The sequence below is a fragment of the Lolium rigidum genome, chromosome 5, assembly GCF_022539505.1.
Source record: "Lolium rigidum isolate FL_2022 chromosome 5, APGP_CSIRO_Lrig_0.1, whole genome shotgun sequence".
In the NCBI taxonomy this organism is placed as follows: domain Eukaryota; kingdom Viridiplantae; phylum Streptophyta; class Magnoliopsida; order Poales; family Poaceae; genus Lolium; species Lolium rigidum.
The window spans coordinates 101,861,123-101,882,814 of NC_061512.1; the positions used below are offsets into that span (position 1 = coordinate 101,861,123).

The window sequence follows — 21,692 nt, forward strand, 5'->3', positions numbered from 1 at the left end:
ATAATAAGAACAAAAAAAGAGCACATCACTCAGCAGTTTATAAACCTTTGAAAGGCTACATAAATATATTTTCTAATTTCTAATGCAAATAATGGCTAGATAACATTTTACATCACTAAAGCATATATTCAGCAGGGCTTAGTTCCAGCAATCAACTTGTAGTACAATACTCCTGTTGTATATGCTCAACTAATTGTATCTTGAGCTAGTCATGCATAACAACAAGCTAATATTACCGTATAAAGTACCGCATGTAGAAATTTGGAGCACTACTGCCAATAATCAAGGAATTGTGTACTCCTCGAATATCTTCGCCTTGGTGCAGCATCCTCTCAGCACAGATGAACCATCGTCCCAGATCCCCTGGCCTGCGGTGGCTGAACACCATGATGTGCGCCTTGGAAGCATCGGTGTGTCTCATTCAGGTACGCATTGGTCTTGGCGGCGATGTACTTGACTATGTATCTGGTTCTGGTGTTCATGCTGGGCTGAATAAGCTCACCGGCATAGGCAATATCACAAACACATACGGGACACCAATTATCCAGATACTACATTTGAATTCAATTCCAAACACTTCGCAGTAGAAGCTAGATTAAACACAGCGGGTCGATTGGGAGAAGGGCACGCACCTCAAATAGCACGACTCGTCGAAGATGTGGCCGCAAGGGCGTTCTGCACCTGCCCTGGTGAGCAGCGCCCATCGAGAGGGCCCCATCTAGCAGTTTCTGCTGAGGGGCTAAGGTACTGCTGCCACCACGGCCGAAGCTGCGAAGGGGCCGATCCACGAGGTGGCGGAGGACCACGACGAGGGGGCTCCTTTCCCCTGGTTTCCACCTGCGTCCGCCCCGACCAATCGCGGCCGGAGGACGACGGAGAGGTTGCGCAGAGGACGGGGGACGATGATCCTGACGCAGTCTGCGGAGGACCCGCGGTGGTGGTGGGCGGGCACGCCACCTTCCTTCCCTCCTGCGGTCGGCAGAGGACCAGCGATGGTGGCGGGCGGGCACGCCGCCTCCACGGCTAGGGTTTCACGGGCGCTTGAGCGTGGGTGCTAGAGAGGGCCGCAACGGCGGGGAACCAAGGGAGGAGATGTCGGCGTTGTATTACCGGCCAGCTTCCGCGGAAGATTCAGCCGGCGGCGGCCGGAGCGGCAGGCGGCGGCGGCGGTGGCGACGGCATCGCGTGGGCGTGAGGAGCGTGGGCATGCGCGTAGAGCAGGGAAGGGGAAGACGACTTGTGAGAGAGGTGGAAGGAGTTTTCTAAATAAGTGATTTCTTTTTAGGGGTTTTTCACAAAATGAGCAAACATCGCCGGCACTGTTAGGCTGTAGTGCCGCTGTTACAAAGTACGGCAATTGTAAAAATGCCTGTAATCAGGCCAATATTGCCGGCACTTTTCTAAACTGCCTGTATTGATGCGAAGATTACCGGCACTTCCCAAAATTGCCAGAACTGACGCTACGTTAACGGCAGTTATAAAAAAAAATGCCTGAAAAACTAGCCAGTAGCAGCATTACGCTAAAATGCCGTCCCCAAACTGCCGGCAATCAGGGTACGTGGGGTAGGGCGTGGGGGTGGGCGAGGTCGAGGCCAGGGCGCTCATCCACGGCCTCCACCTTGCGCTGCAGAACGGATGCGACCGGCTGGTGGTAGAGGGCGACGACCTCACGCTGGTGCGCCTGCTCCGGGGCGACTCGCCGCACACACGTGGGCCATGTACAACCAGATCGTCCAGCTGCTCAGCTACTTCCGAGACGTAGTGGTGCAGCATGTGTACCGAGAAGGGAACGCGGTGGCCGATGCCCTGTGCCATGAGGCGTACCGGTGCTCCAACCTCTGGACGGACCACCAACTAGTGCCGCCGGCGGTTCGGGCCAAGCTGGAGGACGACCGTCGTGGTGTCGTGCACCCGCGGTACCGATCAGCATGAAGACATGATCAAGCAGATCGACTGAACAAGAAAATCGATGGGGCAGAAAGCTAGAAGCATTTCAGAATCGGAGAAGACATGATCAAGCTCGACTTCTCCTCCCAAGAAGTACAAGGAAATCGATGGGGCAGAAACCTAGCTAGAAGCATGCCAGAATCGGAGAAGAGGTGTCCCGGCGAGATTTGGCATACACTTGGTGGCATAGACGACAGCCTGTTCCAGATATTCTTCCTCACCGATGTCTACCACAAAGCCACAGCCGCAATACAGGTATGAGTTGCATCCATTTCAAACTCGGGATAAGCAAACAACACTTCACAAATATGAGTTGCATCGTATATCCATTTTACACAAGGCTCGTCTTTCACACACTCATAATACATTTTGGTTTCGCAGGTCCCGAGGTGGTGTAGCCCTAGGCGCAAGCGATGTTCACCGCTTCAACAAAAGTATAGATCGGAGACGGCAGCAGAGCACGTTGTTCTGGCGCGATCCATGGATCCAAGGTTCTCCTAGGAATGTTGGATCCGGCAATCCTTGCGAGCTCGTCAAGCTATCTTCCAAGACTGTCCACAACCGCAGCAGCACTTGGACGAGACATGAGAGCCACCTCTCCCAACAGGCCATCCTTCAATTCATTAGAGCATCCCCACTCGTTGGCGCTCCCCACGCCCAAATCCGACGAAATTTTCGTCCGGATTGGATGAAGATTTGGCGTGGGGAGCGTCGAAGTTTCAGCCGTCCCCCCGGCAGGAAACCCCCAACCTCGACCATTTGACATATTTCAAACAAATTCAACATAAAATTTAACAAGTTCGGCAAACAAGAGTACGAAAATTGCTGAAACAAATTCGGCGATAATCAGTACAATGTTTAACAAGTGCTGAAACAAATGAAGCACACAATTTCACAATTTTTCAAACAAATTAAGACAGACTAGTTGGCGTCGGCGTTGGCGTTGCCTCGGAGCCTCCATATGTGCTCCACCAGATCATCTTGCAGCAGCTGATGCATTGTAGAGTCTCGAATCTCCCGGCGCATAGCAAAGAAGGCGGCCCATGATGGAGGCACCTGGTGATTAGGCTGTGCAAGAGGACCCTCTCTCTCATATGGTGCTTCTTGCTCAGCCAGAGGAACCGGATGCTTTCGCTCATCTTCAATAATCATATTGTGTAGGCACACACAGCAGTTCATGACCTCCCACATCTGATCTTTGGACCAAGTCATAGCGGGGAACCGGACGACAGCAAATCTCTCGCTGGAGGACACCAAATGCTCGCTCGACGTCTTTTCGGCAAGCTTCTTGTTTCTTGACAAACTCGCAAAGTTTGGGGGTGCCAGGGTTGGAGATAGTCTTCACAAATGTTGCCCACTTTGGATAGATACCGTCTGCAAGGTAGTATCCTTTGTTGTAGTGCCGACCATTGATCACATAGTCCACCGGAGGAGCATGACCCTCAACAAGCTTGGAAAAGACCGGGGAGCAGTTTAGGACGTTGATGTCATTGTTGGATCCAGGCATACCAAAGAAAGAGTGCCAAATCCAAAGATCATGGGTAGCCACTGCTTCAAGTATCACAGTGCAGCTTTTTTTGTGACCCTTGTACATTCCCTCGCCACGCAAACGGACAGTTCTTCCATTGCCAATGCATGCAGTCAATGCTTCCAAGCATCCCTGGAAAACCCCTAGCTTCATTTGTTGCAAGGATCCTCTGAGTGTCTTCGACAGTGGGTGATCTCAAGAAATAGTCCCCGAACACTGCTATGACGGCCCTGCAGAACCGGTAGAAACAATCAAGGGCGATGGACTCCGCCATCCGAAGATAGTCATCTGCAGTATCACCGGGAGCTCCATACGCCGAAGCATCCTCATAGCCACCGTGCACTTCTGCGGTGACGAAAATCCAACCAAACCAGTGCAATCCGCCTTGCATCCGAAGTAGGGATCAAAGTGGCGGATGGCATACACAATTTGCAGAAATAGCTTTCTGCTCATCCCGAAACGACGCCGGAAAACACTCTCACCGTGCAATGGATTGTCGGCGAAGTAGTCGGCGTACAACATGCAGTAGCCCTCCATTCGCTGTCTCGGCTTGCACTTCCGGCGACCTGGTGCCGACCCACCACGTCGACGAGTTGCCGGTCCGGCGTACATGCTTGCCAAGCAACCAAGGATCATCATGTGCTCGTCGTCTTGGGCGGCTGCTGCCATCTCTTCTTGCATAAGCTCGACGAACATCTGCTCCTCCTCTTCGTCCGAGTCCATGGCCGGCGAGGCAAATGGACGAACACCTGACGGGCGTGGTCGAGGCAACCCGAGCCGCGAGCGACGACGAGCAAGCAGGCCGGAAAACAGGCCGGCGGAAGAGCAGCCAGATAGGCCGTCGTCCAAAGACGGCGGAATATAGGCAGGTGGGGAAGGAGGGGCGGCGGAATCTGGGCAACAAGCCGGCGGGGTGGTGCCGGCGGCGAGAGAGATACGAGGGGTGGGGGAGATTTTGAGCGACGTGGCGGTGGGGTTCGTGCGTCGAATCACCGACAGATCGGGCCCTTCCCCGCTTTTCACTCGTCCGGAGTCCCCGAGCGCTCCCCGGGGGGCCGGGGGTGGCGTGGGCTCGCCGGATGGATGAAGGGCCAAATCCGGACGAAAACGAGGAACCGGGGGCGCGACTGGGCCGAATTTCGCCGTCCGGATGGAAAAAACGCTCGCCGGGGGCCTCGACGGGGGCACGAGTGGAGATGCTCTTAGCTTCTGGGGGGCAACCATCACTTGCCCCTACTCCGGACGAGACTCACTCCTCGAAATCAGCATACCGCTCAAATTCAGATGGTAACCACGTTCGTGCCCTCTCAGGTTTGCCATGGTTGCTGGCTTGGTTTCTAGAAGAACAAATGTTCCGATAGCAGCCAGCCACAGAGAGAACCTGCGACAGAGCCACAAGACCCCAAGGTACCATTCACAATCAGCAAATAGTTTTATGAGGTTGCATCTAGCTAGTAGTTAAACTCGGGATGTTTCGACAATTGCATACATTTTAAACTCTGAGACAAACAAACTTCACAAATATGAGTTGCATCATATACCCATACAACACACAAGAACTGTACATGCCAAGGCTCTCATCTTTCACATACTCACCATACATTTTGGTTTCGCAGGTCTCCAGGTCGTGTCGTCGGAGGCGCAAGCGATGTTCATCACCACCTCTACAACAGTAGAGATCGGAGACGGCAGCAGCACAATGTTCTGGCACAATCCGTGTATCCAAGGTACTCCTAGGAATGTTGATCACCTAGGAATGTATGCTCTGGCAATCCTTAGGCTCGTCAAGCTATCTTCCAAGACTATCCAGCAGCAGTTGGACTGGAGACATCAGACTATCAGAGGCCGCCTCTCCCCACAGGCCATCCTTCAGTCCATTAGCTTCTGGTGATCTGTGGAGATGGAGGTGGACTCAAGAGGGGACTCACTCCTCGAAATCAGCATACAACTTGTGCTTCGGATTCAGCCGCTAATTCCTTCAAGAACAAGGGCATGCTTCAACAGCTCAGCCCTATGCATCTTCCGAGCAATTTTGATTGAGACAAACAAGCACATCTTCAAGGACAAGAGCTCTACGGCATAGGAGGTGGTGGAGACGTTGAAGAACAGCCTAAAGGAGAGGAAAACAGTGAAGCTTCGTGGAATTGCAAGAGTTATTATACTGTACCATAATTGTAATAGGGTAGAGTGGACTAAGCCCTGATGCTCCGTCTGTGGAGTCATCAGTGGGACAGAGGCCTTGATCGCCCTGGAAAAAATCTTGTAAATTACATTCTCTCTATCTTAATTATTGACATGTACAGCTCCAGCGGTGTCCTCGAAAAAGAAAAGGTCTTGAGGTGCTCCATAAGGTTTGGAAACACGCTGCTCTTTGATGACCATAGCTTAAGGACCATCACGTCGTTTGCGCAGCTCTCCATCTGAATGCCACGGCTGGCATACCCCTGTCATATGCCCAGAAGAATATGTTATTTCCACAAGGAAACACTTTTATCTTGTACGCTAGAGAAGTTAATAACTGACAAAGTTAAAGACACAAGAGTTTGGTATAATCGTTTCAAGCCCTTGTATAATCATGAGTTGTTATTCATCAGGTTTCCTAAAGCCCAAAACATAAACATGTGGATACTTTATTAAAAAAAACTTGTACTGGAATTGCTCCAAAACATGTAGTACATCTCGTCAGGATGCAGGATAAGTACACAAAGATTAGAAACAGGCCTTAAAGCAAGTAGGTAGATGAACAAGCAGCCATTGACCTCAAAAGAAAAGTCTATTTTCTTGGCTAACTCGTGGAATATTCAATCGCGGATACAGTAGGAGCTTACTGGGCCAGAGATCGCCCTCCTTGATCTGTTGGGAACCTCCGAAGGGAACCAATGGAGAATGGTCCCATTACAGAGCCTCCTTATCGTGATGCCGCTCGATGAAACGACCAGGCATCACTTGCCGGCAGGCCTGGCAGAAACATGCCTACATACACTTTTTCTGGGATAACACTGACGGCTCTCATAGATATCATCTTGCTAATTGGGGGTTGGTTTGCCAGAAGAAAGAGTTTGGGGGTATGGGTCTCCAAAACCTTAGAGATTTAACTTATGCCTCCTAGGTTGGTGGATCAGAAGGTACCATTTAGATGGTAACAAAATTTGGAGACATATTATTGATGCAAAATATGATTTGTTGCCGAATATCTTTTGGGCTAGACCTAATAATGTCTGTCCTTTTTGGAGAAGTGTAATGTGGGCAGCTCAATCTGTTAAAGTTGGCTACTGTTGGAATTTGGGTAAGGGCGATAAAATCCTGTTTTGGGAGGACATATGGTTCGGGCAATGTAGCCTCGCTATTGTGTTCTGGGATTTGTATGTGATCGCTAATGAGCACCTTGATAGTGTATGGAATGGGGTTGATCTGATGATCTCCTTTAAGAGAACTGTATCTCCCACGCTATATAATCGTTGGCTTGACCTTGTCAACCTTATGACCACCATTTCCCTCACTAATGAGGACAACATGCATGTGTGGATGTTTCACCCTTCTGGGGTGTATTCTGTAAGGTCTTTCTGTGCAGTGGTTAATAATGGAGGGATTACTCCAGTCCATACTCCTGCTATTTGGAAACTTTCTATTCCTCCAGGGATCCATGTGTTTTTGTGGTTGCTTGCGAATAACAAAACCCTGAATAGAGATAACTTACACAAGCGTAGGCATGTTGAGGATCGATCTTGTCTGTTCTGCTCTGAACCTGAATCAGTAGACCACCTTTTCTTTAAATGCTTTGTAGTCCAACAGATATGGGAGGCGTTATCTACTATTTTCAAAGTTCAGCTAGGTTCTGATTTTGAATCAATTGCCCGTTGGTGGGTCAGTAATAACAAGAATGCTGTTTTGAATATCTTTTGCTCCGGTGTGCTTTGGTCCTTATGGTCACTAAGAAATGAAATGTGTTTACAGGGGCGAAGCTGGCTAGGCATGGATATGGTCTGGGGCAAAGTCATTGGGAACATAAGGACATGGCCAATACTCTGCGCGGATGTGCATTCAGCATTCAGGCTTGCTGGACCGGAATTTGCTGGAACTGGAAAAGATGAGAGGTGAACTGTTGCTGATAGCCTTGAAGTGACCTTATGCTAGGGCTGTAGTTGATGTTTCTATTAGCAGCTGTGGCCTTCCTCAGTTTCTACACCCCCTGTTTCTATGATGTTTCAATAGCTTTGATGTTGTCTGAAGTGAGTAAGCGGTAGCTCGTTCTGTCATGGACCTGGATGCTGTTACTTGGTTGCATTTTCATAAAAATGGAACCAGGGGGATGCCCATTTTTCTCTAAAAAAAAGAGTTCTTGGAGCAAAGTCAATCCAATAAATGTTGGAGCAAAGTCTATATATCCTTCCTGGTTACTAATGACTTGACTTGTCAGTGTAGTGCTAGTGCTATTTCTCAGTAGTAGGCTAAGGCTGGTGCCAACGCGGGCGGGAGCGGGGGCGGTACCGCCCGCCGGGAGGCGAGAGCGGGGCGAGAGGGGGGCGAGACAGCAGCGCGGGGCGGTAGATCCACCGCCCGGCGGTAGCGCCCGCTACCGCCCGGCTGCCGCCCGCGCTGGCGCCGAGAGGGGGGCGAGAGCGAGGCGGTGCGGTGGCGGGTCGGGACGAGAGCGGGGGCGAGAGGGAGGGGGTAACGGCTAGCTGAGGTGGCACGATCTGATTCGTCCACGTCAGCTAGCCGTTGGGGTAGCCGTTGCTGGCTCAAAAAATTCGAAAAAAGCCAAAAACCCCAAAATTTCATCCCCACCCCCTATAAATACCCCCCATATGGTTTCACTCGTTCCACACCTCACTTCATCTCCTCCACTCTCCATTTCCACTCCTCTCAACGCCATGTCTTCGTCTAGCAGCAGTTCGAGCGACGGAATGGAGGGTGATATGATCGGTGCATTCCAGGCGGAGTATGAGGAGGCGATGCTCAACCTCGAGGCGGAGCCAAGACAGCCGCGACGCCATCGAGAGTTCATCAGGCGTGATCGTCTGGGTGCCCACGATCGGCTCTACGACGACTACTTCGCCGACAACTGTGCTTATCCTCCGAGCTTCTTTTGTCTAAGGTATCGGATGAGGCGATCCCTTTTTCTACGCATTGTGGATAGATTGGGTGAATACTCTCCGTATTTCACCCAAAGAGTTGATGCTCTCAACCGTGCTGGTTTTTCTCCTCTACAAAAGTGTACTGCGGCTTTGCGTTTATTAGCTTATGGAGCCGCTGCAGATACGATAGATGAGTGGCTTAAGTTAGCTAGACAAACTTCATCGGATTGTCTAGATAGATTCGTGAAGGCATCATTCATCTGTTACGGGGAAGAGTTTTGCCGTCGACCAAATGTCGCGGATACTCGGCGTACTGTTAGCGAAAGCCGAGGAGCGTGGCTTTCCGGGCATGTTAGGGACCATCGATTGCATGCATTGGCGGTGGAGGATGCCGCTCCGGGACATTCTAGCGAGTTCCGGGACGCTCCTACTCGAGGCGTACTCTTGGGTTGATCATGCGTGCATGTGTCATTCTGCATAACATGATCATCGACGATGAGCGTGATACAAATTTGGAGGACATCTATGAGACAGGTTGATTCCAATGTCGGCCCTGCGATACACAACAATGCACCACCAAGCCTAGCAGCCAGGATTCAGATGGACAACGAAATGAGGGACTCACCGATGTATACACAGCTCCAGCATGATTTGATTGAGCATGTGTGGGCTAATGCCTAGATTATGTAATTTTTTCAAATTTTTATGTAATTTTTTCAAATTTTTATGTAATTTTTTTATAATGTAATCGGTAACAATTTTAGTTGAATAAAATAATTTTCTTGCATTATTTTGAATGTTTTAATCTGAAAAAGAAATGCTGATGTCGAGGAGAGAGAAAAGCTGATGTGGAGGAGAGAGAAGTGAGAGCTGGCACTATAGCCCGTGCACTGGCACCGTGGGGTGAGAGTGGGGTGATAGTGAGGGTAAAAGCTGACGTGGCGAGGCTATAACCTGTGATGCATTGGCACCAGCCTAAGGTAATGTGTTCTGAATTTCAAATTAGAAGATAGACACAAGTTTGTTGCTAGTAGAACTGACAAGATCGTCTTTGTAGGACACTAGAGCCAAACTGAATTGAACCAAGGCGAGGAGGTGACGATGGATTATGCGGGCGAGGTGGGGAGGTGCGTCGACCATCCACTTGGGAAGCATGATCTGGCGGGCGAACCAGCGACGCTGGTCGGGGCCGAGCCTGGCCGCGGCCATGGCTACGTCGGCCACGGCGGGCTAGTGGATGTGTGCCTCTGCCTCGGGGGAGGGTGGCAATTGGTCGGCGGATGGGGGAGACAGTAGGGAGTTGGCAACGCTGCGGGCGCGCCCCGGCGGACTGGGTTCGGAGGGCGGCGCCATGGCTGTCTGTGACTGACTGATGGCGTAGGACGGCATCGTGTGTCAGGGTTGATTTGATTTAACTACTACTAGTGGAATGCCTATGCGTTGCCACGGCTCCTTACCTTATGTATAATAAGTACTATATTATAGGGTAACCAACATCTTTTTTCTCAAAATTTTGACACGTATCCTGTTTGTATTGTTTGGTTTTTGCTGCTTTTACTTGTGTGCTTTCTTGCAATTTTAGGGGTTGTGTGTGGCTCTGGCAGGTGCTGGCACGTGTGCATTTGGGCTGTGCTGGCGCGTGCGAAGTCCCCTGGCGTTGTGTTTTATTGGTCCCTTATCATGTGGCTCTAGCTGGCTGTGGTAGGCCAGCGTCAGTTCCAGTTTCAGATTTTGTCTTGCACCGCTTTGAGACTTTGAGTGTTTGACTCTTTTTTGCCTTTGTGCGTCGAGTGCTGCCTCATCTTCTCCTCCGATTCGCCCCGCCTTGCTTTGCCTCCACCTATCGGCGATTTGCACAAAAATAACCCAAAAGTGAAAGAAAAGCACAGACTGACCCTCCGGCGAAACTATTTCACCCATCTAACCCTTTTGTGTGGCGCCCCTCCCATCGGCGCCACACATGCCAGTGTGGCGCCCCTCCTGCCGGCGCCACTCTCCCAGCCGACGTGGCGCCGTCGACGCTGAGCTGGTCCGCCGATCCGACGTGGCAGCATGTGTGGCGCCCCTCCCATCGGCGCCACACATGCCAACTTATATCACCTGTTGGGTCGAAAACATCCAGGGGCTCCGGACGTCTGGGACTTAGCCGTTTTGGCGAGGCTCTACGTGTGGCGCCGATGGCACGGGCGCCACACTAGCATGTGTGGCGCCGATGCCACGGGCGCCACACATCCACTTAAGTGTGGCGCCCGCGTCTGCCCCCAGCCCGACCCTCTCTTTCTCTTCTTTCTTTCTCTCCTCCAACCGCCGCCGCCGGCCGCCTCTCCTCCGCCCCCCACCAAATCCTCCACGGGACAGATCTGGCCGGCCAAATCCATCCCCATACAATCCTCAAGGTATTCCCCTTCGTTCCCCTTCGATTCATCCAAGATTTGCTCCGATTTAATTCGATTTAGACATGGAACCTAGATTGGAAATGTTTGTTGTTGGAATCTATACTGGTGTGTATGTATTGAAATTGATAGCCTCATTGTATGCTTGTGTTTAACCATAGATTTGTTGGAACCATAGATGTTAAATTTTGCTAGATTTGTATTGGTGGGAGCAGGACTGGGAGCGGCGGTATTGGTGGATGCTTGCTCCTACTTTCCGTATGGAGCTGGGACCGCATATCAGTTGGGCGGCCTAGGACACTCCCCGAGAGGCCATGGCCTCATCACCCGAACAACCCCGATCGGGAGCCGACTTGGGCATACCTTTGGGACAATGTTTCGGAGATGACGAGCGATCCAAAGATCATGTACGAGGCAGTACAACTGCGGAGTTGGACACTCTTACCGCTGAGCGGGTAACCGATCACTCTTTTGCAATCCTAGTTTTCATTGATTCTACTGGCATGTTCTAAATTCTGAAATATTTGTATGCTGCAGGTGGAATGGGAGCCATATGGTACCTACTACCGTATTGGCTCGGGGATGCCTGACCTCAACCACAAGTGCACGGAGGAGGCGCGGTTCTGGCGTATGCACTGCCCACTCATATGCATGTGGCTTGTTGAACACCACCAGCCGCACAGAGTGATGAGACAGTTTGGGCTGTATCGGGAGTGCCCACCTCGGTGGCAAGACACGGACAAGGCGCTTCATAGGTAAACTTCGGAATCATGCGATGGAAAATTCTTGATAGAAGAGGTAGAATCTAACTTCTTGATTCTTGCAGGCTTGATAGGCAGCGAGAGGAAGATCACAAATTGGCCCAGTTCATCATAGCGGCCACGTCGCAGCGTTCCTACACTGTTTGGAAGCGACACGGACTGCTGGCCCTGTGGAGATTGTGCCTCACGACTTGGCCGCTTTCAACAACTACCTCTAGTGGTTCCATGAAAACACGCGTACCGAGTTAGTGAAGCACGCGTATGCTGAGCACATCTTGGACGACCCCATCGAGTTCGATGAGGTTGCGCAAAGCCAACACGACACCTATGCTCGCAGAGGGAGATCGACTTCTATTGCTTCCGAGCTGAACTTCGTGGTAATGGATTCTCTCATTAACTAGTACATCATCTAGATTGCCATGTGCTCGCTTAAATTGTGTATGCTATGTTTGTCACAGCGGTCGGAGATCCAAAAAACAGCTGACGAGTGCGAGGTTATGTGGGACCAGAGCGGGAGAGATGAAAAGCCTGTTGGACCGTTGCGGCATTTCATTAAGGTATGATCACCAACTTTGAATGTACGCTATTATGTTCTGGTGGCTTTGTAACCATGAGTTCCATGACGCGAACACCGCACGAAAGATGCGGCGGTTAGCCAACTTGCTAGGTTGCCGCGAAGGCGAAATTCCTACATCCTCTTCTGAAGAGTGGGAGGTATGGACTATTTTGTTGCTGTCAAACATGTTCTTACTAATTTCAACTTTTGTAATCTCATGTGTTCATGTTTGTGAAGATTCCTGACGACGAGGAAATTCTGAGTCAAAGCATACCTCCAAAGCATACCTCCAAGCAAGCTCCACGGTCAGCTTACCAGTTGAAGCCAAGGGGTAAGGCTCCAAACCGGTACACTCCGGAAGATTATGTCACCCGAGGAAAGAAGGTTGTCATTGAGGAGGATGAGGGGCCGCCGCGGAGATCATCTTTGTCGAGGATGAGGAACGACGAGCCGTTATCTTCAGAGGAGGAGGAGCAGGAGGAGCAGCAGCAACAAGAGCCACAGTAGCGGACGAAAAGGATGGCCGTCCGGAAGCAGCCCGTGAGGACGGCACGTCGAGGACGATACTAGGATTTGCTACGTGTTGTTGCGAACTCTATCTTCATAAGTATCGAGTTGTGAACCCTATGTCATTTCGAACCATGTCTGTAATGCTACTTCTTGTTTGAATCTACGTGCTATGATGTGAGCTATGAAGTGTTACATGTGTATGTTCTGAAATTGCTACTTGTTGTGTCCAATGTTGTACTCAAAACTGTTGGAGTATGGTAGGATTTTTCATGGATTTAACACAAGTCAATGTGTGGCGCCCTTCACACTGGCGCCACACTGCACTGTGTGGCGCCCGCGGTATCGGCGCCACACATGCCAACTTATATCAACTTCTGGGTCGAAAACATCCAGGGGCTCCGGACGATAAGTCCTTAGCCGTTTTGGCGAGGCTCTATGTGTGGCGCCCGTGGCATCGGCGCTGGCATCGGCGCCACACATGCTAGTGCGGCGCTCGTGGCATCGGCGCCACACATAGAGCCTCGCCAAAACGGCTAAGTCCCAGACGAATTGTCTCACAGTATGTTTTGGTTAATTATAAGTGCATGTGTGGCGCCGATGGGAGGGGCGCCACACATGCTGCCACGTCGGATCGGCAGACCAGCTCAGCATCGACGGCGCCACGTCGGCTGGGAGAGTGGCGCCGATAGGAGGGGCGCCACACTGGCATGTGTGGCGCCGATGGGAGGGGCGTCACACAAAAGGGTTAGATGGGTGAAATAGTTTCGCCGGAGGGTCAGTCTGTGCTTTTCTTTCAATTTTTGGTTATTTTTGTGCAAATCGCCCCACCCATCTTCACTGCCCCGAATTCTTCGCCAGACGATGGTCGCCGCCTTTTGATCAATGAGAGAGAAGAGGAGACGGGATCGAGGGCGTCGCCGGGGCACCAAGTTGACTACACCAAGATTTTGGGAATCAGATCTGCACCATGCCGGTCAAATAGACCGTCACCGCTCACATCCCCGCCCTCCAACGCCATGGGGTTTCCTCTGTGCCCCCAACAACACAGGCGAGCCCCCTGGCCTCTCTCTGTGTACTCCTTTCCATGCCGCCTGTGCTCTATGTAGGAGCAGGTAGGGCCATGAGGAGCCCGTGCCTGGATGGGTGGGGGCTTCTGTTACCCGAGGTCGTCGGCAGGCGGTGACTGAACCATCGCCTCTCTCCTACCATACGCTCTCTGCCCTTCTACATGGGGGATCTCTCTGATTTTGTGCAGCACATTGCAGGTGTTTGAAGGAGGAACAGGGCCGACAACCAGAACATGAGCACTACCGGAACAACAAGGTATAGACTTGATTCAAGCCTTTCTTCCTGTAAATTCGTTCTCTGAAGGTCTTTCTCCTTATATGTCTCTGAACGAGAGGAACAATCCATCTATAAATTACCAGTTCTTGGTCCCCAAATCTCTTTTGCAAGTTGGGCAGCCACCAGAAGCGACCTGGGAGTTGGAACAGTGGTTGTTTCAAGCAAACACGTAAGCCTCACACAGGCATGGTAAATATTGTCATGTGAATCTATATAAATTCAGTTTTTTAAGGCACCGATGGAAAACAATTTTTTCTTGCAAAAAAAGAAACATCACCATGATTAGAAAGTAACTCTATGATCATATCACCATGATTAGAAAGTAACTCTTATGGGTTATGATTGAACAATAAGTAACTCTGGGTAAACAAGAAGTAACTCTATGTGCTTTTTAGAAGTAACTCTATGTCGTTGCAATAATACATCATTATCTTGTGCAGAAAATGGCACGAGGTTCATGAAACCAGGCTCAACACCAGCATGAGGTTCAGGTCCATCTGTCGAGTCTTCTACTGGTTCTTCAGGTATTTCTAGCTGCAGGTTAAACCAATCCATGATCTACAATGAAATTGACAAGTCAACTATTTAGATTACTTTCTAAATTACCTTTACCAGTTATAGCAAATTAAAACAACAGATTACTTCCTACAGATGTATTGAAAAACTGCATTTATCATAATTTACTTCCTACACGGCAGCAAATGTTACTTCCTACACACTGTTTAACTGTTTTTCGAAACTATTTTGTTGACCATGCAATGTATGTTACAGGTTCCATCTTGTTTGTGTTGCTGTAAAGATTCAAGATTTTCGAGATTCGAAAAGAAATTACTTCCTGCTGCATACAAGTACAACACCAGCAGGTTCTACTTCCTTTGTTCCTACGTGGAGCAGATTTTGTTGCAAATATGAACACAAACTGGACAGGTTCTACTTCCTTCATTAGTTGCAAATCTGAACATAAACTGGACAGTTCATCTGTTCTGTGGGTTACTTTTAGTTGCATACGATGTAAATCTTTGCAAGAACACATGTTTTACTTCCTACATGGAGCAGATTTTGTTGGAAATCTGAACATAAACTGGACAGGTTCTACTTCCTTCATTACTTGCACATCTCTACATAAACTCGACAGTTCATCTGTTCTGTGTGTTACTTTTAGTTGCATATGCTTCCTGTATGTAAATCTTCGCAAGAACACATGTGTTAGTTCCTACGTGGAGCAGATCAGAACTTGGAACTTGTGTGCTAGAACCAAGATTACATGAAGAAGTAAGATCTGGGATAAACTGGCAGCAAGTTTCGAAATTTTTACCTTTGTTTCTTCCCTGGACGAGGCCTCGTCCAGATGAAGGTGCAGCAGTTATGTTACTTTTTGCAGGGACTGGCAGGTGCCCCACGTATCTTGTGTTACTTCCCTGACTTCAAACATGGAGGAATGGTTCTTTCTCCCTTTCTGCCATCCCTGGCGGTGGTGGAGGAGTTAGGGAAGGAAGAAAGGACTCGATCTGTCTTTCTGGTTTCGAAAACAGCTTATCCCAGCAAGTTTCGAAATTTTTACCTTTGTTTCTTCCCTTTTCTAGCTGGGTGTCGCTAGGTGGCACGAAAACAGCATGGGCCTGTCGATGTTTTCGCTCGCGTCCTTGCCTGTTTCCGCGCGCGTCCAACCCGGGATGCTTTTTCGGGAAGGGGTGGGAAAACGCGTGAACCCAAATATGGGCTGTCGGAACTGAGCACCCGGGAAGCCCAAAAGTGGCTGACCACTGTGTAGTCGCCCCCATATTTAATTTAATTTGTCCCTCTTTTGTATTCAGATCTATGTCGAGATTACATAGTCCACATGGAAATAACGAACTTGAGGATCAACCCAGGGCATACAGTTACAATACATGGAGGGGATAATAATAACACAGATAATAAGGCACCAAGATATCAATTTGTTGGTGATTTTGGGCTGATTGGCAAGTGATTTAATAGGTACTGACATTTAGTAATGCAGTTAGGAATTAAAATTAATGATGTAGCACCACAACTTTCAGTGTTAATTAAAATTAGTGAGCATGATTTCGCTGCAGCAACCATATATGCATGCTATATTTTTTTTTTGAGGAACGGGCAGTCGAACTGCCAATCGATTAGATAGAAGAAGAATTTTAATTACAGAAGCTTGCAAGCGGGTCAGGTGACAAAAAGATCAAAAAAGGAGCTAAGAACGCTGGGCTACAATCCCATCTCCGGGATCTTGGGTGTGCGCGTACGCCCTCTGAGCAATGTCCTCCTTAACAAGAGCCGCTACGGCCGCCGGCTGTAATGCGGTGTTCTGAAACACCCGTCTGTTCCTCTCCTTCCACACTCCCCACATGGAGTAGATGATCGCACCGCTAGCTTCCCGCTTCTTCTCCTTTGGAAGATGGGAGATCGTCTCATCCCACCAATCGTTGAGTGACATTCCACCAGGTGGTGGTGGGACGCCGATGGTCCCATTCCAAGCGAAGATTTGCTCCCTGGCGGAGGTGGAGAAGTGGCAATCCAGAGTGAGATGCTGGACCGTCTCATGGTGGATTTGGCACAGCTTGCAGATCGGGTCATGAGGCCAACCCCGGAGCGCCAGGTTATCGGCCGTGAGTGCCTTGCCATGCAGGGCAATCCACGCGAAAAACCTGCACTTGGCCTCGGCATGTCCTTTCCAGAACTTGGCTGAGCGGAAGGGAGCACAAGATCCCATGAACTGGTAGCGATATGCAAAAGCCGTCGTGTATATGCCTGATTCCGTCCATCTCCAGCGAATCAAGTCTGGGTGTGGCTGCAGTGCCACCCCCTTGCCATGCATGCTATATTTTTGGTAGCAGCAGTTGTGCTTAAGCGAGTTTGATCATTTGCTTTCTTATTTGGCTGTCTGCAAGAAATATATACTTGAGGTCCCAATCAATTGGATATACTAGAACTTTACCTTAGAGTGAAAATAAAGTTCATGTTGCCATTGTATTTCTACTTTATTTAAAGCGATCAAGTTTGGTTACCTATCTGCCTATACTGTGAATAGCTTCATATATATTTTTCCGTAGATGAAAAATCTCCATGTATGTTCCTGCCCTTTAATTTATATGGCTTAACGACGTTCTTTAGCTGAATAAAATAGCTCCTTGCAGATTTTGTAAGATCACACGCTCATCTACAAGAAAATGCAGTTTGCAAGAAGGTAATACAGAATCTTTGGTACTGGTTTTCTCTACTGTATCCTGAGCTGCCATGGTACTGGATCATTGTTGGAATTTGTTTTCGAGGTAAAGGAAAAACACCTCCAAAAGTATGATCATTCTTCTGAATTTATTTAGTTATCATTGTTCTGGCCACACCGGGATGAGGTTAAGTGAAGCTAGAACTTCTGGAAGTACAGTAGATGAGGAGAAAATCATGGAGGGAAGAGTCCGACTTCTTTATGCAGTGTAACAGAAACTACTAATATAGTTAACCATATCTTCTCATTTAACATGGTGAACTATTCGGATATGCATTCTCTATTGCTATAACAACTTATTTTGCTGGGACAACATTGTAAGCTCGAATTTTCTTACAATTTGCTTCCCAATAGTTTTGTCCTTGGCTGCTACAAAATACAACTTTGATGAAATAAGAGTCTATTGATTGTGTTGTCCAGGAGGGCTAAATTATGTATGGCTTCTCCAAAGTCCAAACCCGTTTAACTTTGTATGTGAAAACCCTCTTCGAACTAATCATTTATTCTTCAGCTGAGATACTGGAAGCATGCAATGAGTGTAAATAGCAAGATTTCATGTTTATAATCATCATTAAGTTTACATATTATGGTCAATCATGCATACTTTTGCTTATTACCTGATAATAATTGAGTGACGCATCTTCCGCAGGGTATTAAATGCCTTTCCGGTCGTCCTCATTGAAAGATGAGCTCTCATGATGTTTATTCCATTTCAAGGGTATAAAGCAAGTGTCCTGTTTGCAAGTAACTGCGGACATAGATTGTTTGCAAGTAACTGCAGACATAGATTGCATTACAGTGTTGATTTTTCTGTCGGGCATATATAGGCATATGGCCAGTTTCGCCATCTTCACGGGCTCGATCTAGACACGTCCAGGTGTTGTGTGGCATGTTCTTCCATTTGGATTTTATTAGTACAAGCTCCAGATTGCAGTATGCTTCAGACATCTTATGGTTTATCCTAGCATTAGATCATGAAGAACTGTAATAATTTCCCTAAGCGAGGTCATGCTTCACTAATATTTGGGAAAATTGTGCATGTCACAAGTATTGTAAGATATGCCCCTGTGACATTAAGAAGCGGGCTTATGACAGCTATAAAGATTTTGTTTTTTGTTTTGAGAAGGATAAAGATAAAGTTTTGATGTCTTATCTCCTAGCTTTGTTTCCAAGTCCTATTTAAATTTTCAATTTTTTTGACAATTTCAAATATAAATCTGTGGCTAGTATCTTTTATCTTTTCTATGGAACTAAGGGCATTGACATACACAAGTAGCATAATTGAAGCCGTGTCAAGACGCAATGTAGACGGCACGGCGAAGCACGCTTGCCCACCTATACGAGTTACACCCGGCTACGTCCTAGATCAAAGCGCGCGATTGTACCTTACCGGCCATGAGGCGAAGCTCGCCTATTCGTCTAGTATAGCCATGATTTAAGTTGCATCAACAAAGACGTGGATTGCACATGTATAATTACTAGTATGAGGAAAGATCCCATCAGCAGCAGATTAACAAACAAACTAGGAACTGAAATTAGTTAAACGGCAGGACAAAAGTTATTAATTTCTACACAACCATAAGTAAACTTGTTCCGTTCTGATAAGCTGCACATGCGCTTAAATCATCAGGTTATAGGCTAAGCTCACAAACACCAATTAGCGCATGATAAATCTCAAAATAAAATCTTCCGGTTACAGGATAAATATTTCAATACAAATAAAAGGAGGTAGAGAAAATTGAACAATAGGTTTGATCAAGTCCCTGGCTCTAAGATTCTGACATACTTTATCGACTAGTTATGGCCTGCTAGATAACTTACTTGAATAAGAAAGAGACAAAGAAGAGTGCTACTAAATGAGTGGAGATCAAGTCCCTGGCTCTGAGATTCTGACATACTAGTTTTCACCTGTCTCCACTTATGCACTGAAGACATGCAAGTCCAACAATCTTTTGTACTGGCCTTGTTCTATCTCTTGTTCATTTGCACCATGTAATAACAGGAGCTCAATGACACAATCTTCCCAGTCAATACCATTACACGAGTCTCTTTTCTTTCTCTTCTTCACACAGTCGGTAGTATTTGAAATCTCTGTCAGATGATCCTTGTCATCTCGTCTCTTTCGCCATTGATTTTTCCTGATATTTTTTTGTGGTGGACACAAATGTTTATGTCCAAGATGAGACGGTGAATCAATTGCATTTGCAATACGAGTAGCAGGAGGCTTCCTAATTTCACTGATCCGACACTTAGCAGCTTCAATCCGTGCTCGCCTCCGCTTCTGCAAATCAATTCCAGCAGTAAACGATGGAGGAGGTGCATCATAGCCAATGTCAATTTCTGCTTCCTCCTCCTCGAGGGGTTTGTTCTTGGTCCGGGCATTATCCCATGGTTCCAGCTCCCAGTCTGTCTTCCACCGCTTCCTCCTGCTAGGAACTTTACCAAAGTTGCCAAGTTCCTTTAGCTGAGCAATCCTCTTCAAGACATTCTGGTAAGTATCTGACATGCATCCCTCAAAGATGTTCAAATCCTGTGGTTCCTTCAACTCTTGCCCATAAGTCTTGAAATCGTCAAAATCAAAGGGATCAGTCTGGAGGTACTTGGTTTCGTCATCATCAACAGATGAGTACATCTTGACAATGCTGGCAATGTCTGGACGGAGGCTCTCTTGAAACAGTTCGGACTGGGTGGACTGTGACTGCATCTCCATGAGATAGAGCAGCCTGGGGGCGCTGAGCAGAAGGTTTTTGGCATTGACGTCGGAGCCCCACGGAAGCAACTTGTGCGCAGCACGCACCAGCGCAGCAACAAGTTCCTTGTATCGGAGGCGGCAGGTGCGCGGCACCGCCGAAATCTCCAGGGCAATATCTTCCACAGAGACAGAGGTGAAGCCCTTGAGCTGTGCGGCGAAGGCAATCACCGAGGCGACAAGTGGGAGCGGGTGCCTACCGGTCGTGAGCGACCACTTGGAGGCGCAGCGGAGGAGAAATCTGGCTTGGGAAAGGATCGCAACCTTCTTGTCACCCGTGAGCTTGCTTGAGAGTTCCACGGCGCGTTCGAGCGCGGCGGAGTAGTCAAAGGACAGGAGGGGAGGTAGGGAGAGCCGGGAGGCGATGCGGTAGGCGAGGTCAGCGAGCGCGAACGTGGTGCAGTCCGCGGCCTGAGCGGCCTCGGCGAGGGAGATGGGAAGGCTGTGGGATCGTGCGACGATGAAGATGCAGGCGCCTGCGAGCACGGGGAGAAAGGCAGTGCCCGGGCAGGCGAGGTTCCTGTCGGTGGCGGATTGGGCTATATGGAGGACATCCTCGACGCGGCTGGGCGAGAGCGAGAAGCGGGCGGCCATGGAGGTGATGACGGCGGAGGCGGCGTAGAGTTTGTGGTCGAGGTAGGGGGACTGGGAGCTGTGGTGGACGGTGGTGGCGGCGGCACGGTCGAGTTCCCCGCCGTCGGTGAAGCGGGCAGAGTGGACGAACTCGTAGGCGCCGGCGTCGTGGACGAGGCCGCAGGTGGTGCAGACGAGCACGCCCGAGACCGGATCCGGAACCACCGGGCCATCGCCGCACGACCGGCACGTCGAGGGCATCGGATGCTGAGGAGGGCGGTGGCTTGAGCTGGAAGAAACGATCCGCAAATTAGGGTTCGCAAATTATGTGTTTGAGGTAGAAGAATATGGGGAACCGATTTCTGTTAGGTAGGGTAGGGCTCAACTCAAGGACGAACGATTCGACGGAAGAAAGGCCAAGAAAGCATAAGAGGCCTCTAGCTGGCTGGCTCACCTATTTTCTTCTCCATCTTTTCTGCTAGGATTTCCATCGCCTGAATCGTCGCACTCGCACGGCCGTTGCCTTTGCTGATGGCCCAACGGCTGGCAGTGCGGCCACACGCGCTGGGGCTGTGGCCGACCAGGCGGCGGGCGCACGGGCTTGGCCGGACCACGAGCTAGACTAGAGCGAGGCGCCGGAGACGGGCGCGCGAGTCCAAGGGGTGGAGCCGGCGGACGGCGGGGGCGCCGCGGCCACGGGCGGGAGGTCAGCCATCGCGCGCCGCGCTACCTCCGGCTATGACCGTCGCTGGTGGTCCACTACTCAATACTCATGTTGCGCTGTGTGTGCCACGCCCGAGCACCTAAACTAAACTAAGGTTGGGCGGGTGGAGAGGCAGCCAGCGGACAGGAGGTGGCCTTGTGTGGGCGGGTTAAGGTTGAGCACGCTCTAGTTCGGTGGAGGCATGAGCTCCGATACTGCTTTTTAAACAGAAGGCCTCATGGCCCGGCTTTATAAATAAAGCCCTCCTGGCACCGGTACAAGGGATATAAATTTATACAGACCACACACACA

The 21,692-nt window shown here is 49.4% G+C and overlaps 1 protein-coding gene across 12 annotated transcripts; it reads left to right on the forward strand.

Annotated features, from left to right (window-relative positions):
- The first annotated feature begins 13,604 nt into the window (after positions 1–13,604).
- On the forward strand, positions 13,605–15,224 carry LOC124654127. Of its 12 annotated transcripts, none has more exons than XR_006988212.1 (5): positions 13,605–13,952; positions 14,039–14,096; positions 14,229–14,306; positions 14,558–14,641; positions 14,889–15,224. XR_006988212.1 is itself a non-coding variant. In XM_047193160.1 (5 exons), exons 1-5 carry the CDS (start codon positions 13,858–13,860, stop codon positions 15,061–15,063), a joined length of 498 nt encoding a protein of 165 aa, XP_047049116.1. In that variant the 5' UTR covers positions 13,605–13,857; the 3' UTR covers positions 15,064–15,224. The 12 variants fall into 12 exon arrangements, 6 of the variants coding, with proteins under 6 accessions (XP_047049116.1, XP_047049117.1, XP_047049119.1 ...); XR_006988213.1 differs by having other exon boundaries at positions 13,605–13,938; XM_047193160.1 differs by having other exon boundaries at positions 14,201–14,286.
- The last annotated feature ends 6,468 nt before the right edge of the window (positions 15,225–21,692 follow it).